General features: G+C 35.3%; 1 protein-coding gene across 3 annotated transcripts in view; it reads right to left on the bottom strand.

Moving 5' to 3' along the window:
- Positions 1 to 3,170: 3,170 nt before the first annotated feature.
- The window catches only part of LOC112665641 (C-type lectin domain family 9 member A-like), a 42,740-nt gene continuing 39,910 nt past the window's right edge, over positions 3,171 to 6,000 (bottom strand). For all 3 annotated transcript variants that reach the window (XM_049102703.1, XM_025455645.3, XM_025455644.3), the window contains one exon: positions 3,171 to 3,698. In XM_049102703.1, the coding sequence (XP_048958660.1) occupies positions 3,578 to 3,698 (121 nt within the window). In that variant the 3' untranslated portion in view covers positions 3,171 to 3,577. The remainder of the gene's footprint in view (positions 3,699 to 6,000) is intronic.

Raw genomic sequence — 6,000 nt, 5'->3', positions numbered from 1 at the left:
TGTGTGGAAATAGTTTTTTCAAGGCAGTTTTCTCAGGTCGTGATCCCTGGGTCCTGGGATTGAGCCCCGCATTGGGCTCCCTGTTCTGGGGGAGCCTGCTTCTCTCTCCCTTCGCCTACCTCTACCCCTACTTGCTTCCTCACTCTTTGTCAAAAAATGAAATCTTAAAAAAAAAATCAGTTGACCATATATGCAAAGGTTTATTTCTGGTCCCTCTAGTCTGTTCCATTGCCCTGTATGTGTGTCTTTATGCCAGTAACATCCTACAGACAGAACCAAACTTAAGATAGATTGACTTATGATGGGTCAAATTATGATTTTTGACTTTATGGTGGCAAAAGAGTGATATGCATTTAGTAAAAAACATATTCTGAGTTTTGAATTTGGATCTAACAATATGTGGTATCATACTCTCATAATACCAGGCAGTGGTAGTGAATGCATCTCCCAGAAAGACGTGTGATCACAAAGGCAAAACAACTGATGCACTTAAACTATTCAGTACCCATACAACCATTCTATTTTTACTTTTCACTTTCAGTACAGTATTTAATAAATTGCATAGGCTATTCAATACTTTATTATAATAGAAGATTTGTGTTAGATGATTTTGCCTAACTGTAGCCTGATGTAAATGTTCTAAGCATGTTTAAGGTAAGCCAGTCTAAGCTTTGATTTCAGTAGGTAGTTATATATATCTTTGTTTTACAATATTTTCAAATTACAATCAGTTTATTGGGACATAAACATCATAAATTCAGGAAGGACTGTATTTTGATAATTGTAACTTTGTTACAAGTTTTCAAATAAGGAGATGTAAGGCCTTCAATTATGTTCTACTTTTTCAAGATTTTCTCAACTATGGATAGTCCCTTGAGATTTTATTTGTTAATCTGGATAAAGTCTTATGTGCAATTGAGAAAAATGCCTATTCTGTTGTGGGTAGAGTGTTCTCTATATGTCTGTTACATATAATTGATCTAAAATGTTGTTCAAGACTTCTTTTTTTTTTTTTTTTAACTGAGCTTCTGTCTGATTTCTCTGCAAGTTAGGCATAGTGGTGATGAACTCCCTTAGCTTTTGTTTGTATGGGAAAAATCTCTCTTTTATTTCTGAAGAATACATTTGCTAGATAGATTGCTCTTATTTGGCATTTTCTCTGCATCATGTTGAATATATCTTCCTGTTTGTTTCTGATCTATAAAGTTTTTGCTGAAAAATCCACCAATAGCCTAATAGGGGTTCCTTCAAAGGAACATATAGGAACAATAACAACAACAACAACAAAAAATAAACTATAGAGCCAATGCAATCCAAACTTCCAATAGCATTATTCACAGAAATAGAGAAAGCAATCCCAAAATTTATATGAAACCACTTAAAACTTAAAATATACAAACCAATCAAGACTGAAGAACAAAACTAAAGGTATCTCAATTCCTGATTTTAAACTATACTACAAAACTAAAATAATTAAAACAATATAGTACTGGCATAATAATAGACAAATGGAACAGAATCAAGAGCCTAGAAATAAACCCATACATACATGGACAACTAATATTGACAACTAAGCTAAGGAAACTCATTGGAAAGAGTTATTATAAGTTATTATAAGTCTCTTCAATGTATGGCGTTGGGAAAACTGAATAACCACAAGCAGGACAGTGAAACTGGACCATATATTATCCTAGTCACAAAAATTAGCTCAAAATATATTAAAGACATAAACATAAGACCTGAAACCATAAAAATCTGTGAAGAAAACATGGAGTAAAAACAACTGACATTGGTCTTGGCAACAGAAGCAAAGATGAGAGTGAACAGAGACAAACCAAGAAATGCCAAGAACTGCCAACAACCACCAGAAGCTAAGGAGAGGAAAGGAAGGATTTACTCAAACAAGTGAAATAAAGAATCTCAAATGGATCATGTTCTTGGTACCTTGATTTTAAGCTTCTAGCCTCCATAACTATTAAAAAATGAATGTATGTTGTTCAAAGCACTCAGGTTATGGCACTTGTCATGACAGCAGAAGGAATAAATATACCACTCATGTAACCAGCACCCAGATTATTATACCCACTATTATCAGCATCTGAGAAATACCCCCTTGGATGTTGTTTCTTTCCAAGGATAACTGTGCACTAATGTAAATACTACTCATTCCCCATTATTATTCCTTTTAGAAAGAAATCCACACTGCAGGAAATTTTGTCCTGATTTCTAATAGGAGAGATTAGACTTACTTGGTATTTAACATTATAAATAAATAGAATCTTATAGGATGAATTATTTTGTCTGATTTCTTTGTTCAAAATTAGGTTTGTGATATCAATCCACAAAGACATGAAGATAGCTTAATTAAAAAAATACCAGAAAGAGATGCTAGCCTCACAAATAATAGGAAATTGTGCATTTAAATGGCACAAGATAACCACTTATGTATTGGTGATGATTTTATGGGCAAAATCAAACAGATTGATAAGATACTGTGTTGGTAAAGAGTACAGAACCAGGAATTCTTGAATGTTACTGTGTGGAGATGATAGATGTACAACTTCTATCGAAATATTTATTAAACTTCAATATACACACCTTGATACAGAAATTGCACTGCTAGAGACTTACACTGTATATATATATGCTTTGTGGTAAATGATCCTGTACTAAATGCTATTCGTTACAACATTTTCCTACAATTTTAAAATTCTAAGACAAACCTAAATATCTATCGGAAATAAAACTGGTAGATAAATTTGATACATCCTTTTAATGTAACATTTTCAGCTGCTTACAAACAGCAACACAGCTCTTTTGGTATTGATATGGAGCAAACTGCAGGGTATGTTTTTAAACAAAAATGTAAAGGAGTAATACTATTGTTTGCAGTTATGTAACATTTTTGTTTGGCAAATAGCATGCATATAGCTGTGCTTTCCTAGAATATCTCTGGAATACAATCTAAACTAGTTACATGTTTGCCTCTGAGAAGGGAACTAGGTGAATAACGAACAAAATAGGTTAAGAGAATTTGTTCATTTTGTATCTCTTATATTTTGAACAATGTGAATGTATTAATTACCTATTTGTATCAAGATCATCTCATTATTTTTTATTTATTTTTTTAAGATTTATTTTTATTTATTTATGATAGACATAGAGAGAGAGAGAGGCAGAGACACAGGCAGAGGGAGAAGCAGGCTCCATGCACCGGGAGCCTGACGCGGGACTCGATCCCGGGACTCCAGGATCGCGCCCTGGGCCAAAGGCAGGCGCCAAACCGCTGAGCCACCCAGGGATCCCCTCATTATTTTTTTAATGTAGAATCTTTTACTCAATCAAAATCAATGTATTTGACTTTCTCTGATTTAATAGTTCTTGAATTCCAAAACAATACATTTATTTTTTTGGATATGTAATTTCCTAAAACCTTTGTGTTTTAACCTTGCTGAGGAAGGTTTGAAAACCCTTAATAAATCATGCATAAAGGACTAATTTGAGTAAATACTCTAAGCTTTCCCCCTAGTAGCTGTTAAAGAATGAAAATATTACAACTTCTATGATAGTAATTATTTTAAGGGACAGTGAACTCCTTTTCACAAATGTAAAGAAACTGTTTACTACAATCAGCAGTAAAAATAGTTGATGACTTGAGATGTCCGCATTTTACATCCAGCAAACTCTGTTGGAAATTCCTGCATCAGAAAATATATTTATTTTAGAAAGTCATCTCAGGCAAAATTTATCACAAATTTAAAACATGTATAATTATTTGAATGGACATACAATGCCTGTGGGAGACATATAGCTGTAAGATTATAAAGTTATTGTAACTAAAACTAATGGAAATGCTGCCAATGGACAATTGGAGAAAGGGAAGAAGTTGAAAGGGTAGTATAGACTGGGATGTATACATGAGTGAGACATGTAAAACTTGAAAAATTCTTCTTCTAAGATTCCTGAAACTTCTAGGAAGTGACCAAATACAATAAAATAATTATGTGACACATTGTAACTGCACATAAAATTTTTTTCAGGTTTCTATGATTCATATTAATGTGCACAGAGTGTGCATTTCCAACACTAGCCTCACTTTGGCATAGAAAGTATTAAATGCATTTAAAACAGGATGTACTTTTCCCCGCTCAGCCTAATGTCTTCCACAACAAACAAATCATTAAAATTTTGTGAAATTGGGCAATGATACTAAGGTATTGGATTTTAAATTTGGGGGCTAAGCTACAGTTCATAGAAAAAAAAATGTTAGAAGTTTTAATTTCCCTCCAAATGTTCATGCATATCTCTGATGGGAAGTAGTAATTTCAAGTAGTAAAATTGTCAGTGAAAAACTCACCAATCTTTTAAAATCTGTTATTATTTGAGTAGTACTTCTTTTTAAAGGATTCCATTAACCTACCTGTTCCTTCATGGTTTTCCTTCTGTATCTTGAAGCATTTTACTCTATAATGATTTCTGGTTATCCTCATCTCCCCACTATCTTATCATTATCTTAAACATTTGGGTGTCCAAAGTTCAGGCCTTCAATTTCCTGAGAATCACTTCCACTCTCTTATTTAACACACTGTCTATGCACTACTCTGTGCAACATCTGCATTCCCAGCATAGACCTCTCACTTGAATTTCATAATCATATATCACAATGGCCTATGTGAAACCCCATATATAGTTAAATGTTTAATATATTTGTTAAATTATACCTAAAACTGAATTCCAAATATGCCATATTAACATTAATATCAGCATCATTCTTACAATTTCTAGACCAAAAACCTTGGAGGCATCCCTGATTGGTCTCTCTCACACATCTTTGAAAGAAGTGTGGAATCTGGCCACTTTATACTAGCACCAACCCTAGCAATCTTCGTCAAGCCACCACATCTCACCTGGATGAGTCCAACACATTCTGAGGTAGGCTCCTGTGTCCCCATATACTCCCTGAACCCTCCCCAAAATAACACACACCATCTAATCTCAACAGAATGTACACAGGGAGTCTCTAAACCAGGAAGCCTTCGCTTTTGTCATTCCTCTGCTCAAAACCCTCTAATAGCTTTGCATTGCCCCCATAAAAAATCCAAGTTCTTAGACTTTTCTCATGTCCTACACGCTCTCACCATCATTGTCTCTCTGACCTACATCTCTTCCTCCTTATTCACTTTGCTCCAGCATCACAGGCCCTCTTGCTATTCCCTCAAGCATGCTAAATACACTCCTACCTCAGAGTCTGCAACAGCTGTGTCTACTGCTAGGATGCTCTCCCATCAGGTAATCCACAGGGCTTGCTCATTCAAGATACTGTGCAAACATCATTTCTCAAGGACTCTGTCTCTGACCATTCCATTTAAAAGAGTGAAATCTCTTCCTCTTACTTTCATATACAAAAGTCCCTATGATATAGCTAACGTAAGAAACTTCCCGACACTCCGTAGTATTTATCTTCTTCTAATGTGCCACGTAATTTACTTGACATATTTGGTTTGTCCTCAGTCATCCCCACCAGCACTATCATGCCTGCATTAGGATGGATTATCTAGGGCAGCCCAGGTGGCCCAGTGGTTTAGCACCGCCTTCAGCCCAGGGCCTGATGGTGGAGACCCGGGATTGAGTCCCACATTGGCTCCCCGCATGGAGCCTGCTTCTCCTTCTGCCTGTGTCTCCGCCTCTCTCTCTCTCTCTCTCTCTCTCTCTCCCTCATAAATAAATAAATAAAATATTTTTTTAAAAAAAAGAATGTATTATCTATAAGAGGAGAATACTGTTGCATGTTTTATATTCATCAATGTAACTTCAATGGCTAGAATAGTGCCTGGCATATTGCAGGCAATCAATAAACAGCATGGTAATTAGCCCATGTCTCTCATACTGCCCGTCATGCTACCTAGATTTAGTTAGATCATTTTCTTCATTTTATAAACTAGTTTCCTGGACATCAACCAACAAATCGATGGGATTTAATCGATGGGAGAGAGGACTGCC

Source organism: Canis lupus, chromosome 27 (genome assembly GCF_003254725.2).
Source record: "Canis lupus dingo isolate Sandy chromosome 27, ASM325472v2, whole genome shotgun sequence".
NCBI classification, from domain to species: Eukaryota; Metazoa; Chordata; class Mammalia; order Carnivora; family Canidae; genus Canis; species Canis lupus.
Note: the sequence above shows the minus strand (reverse complement) of the source record. Positions and strands in the feature narration are given on the sequence as shown.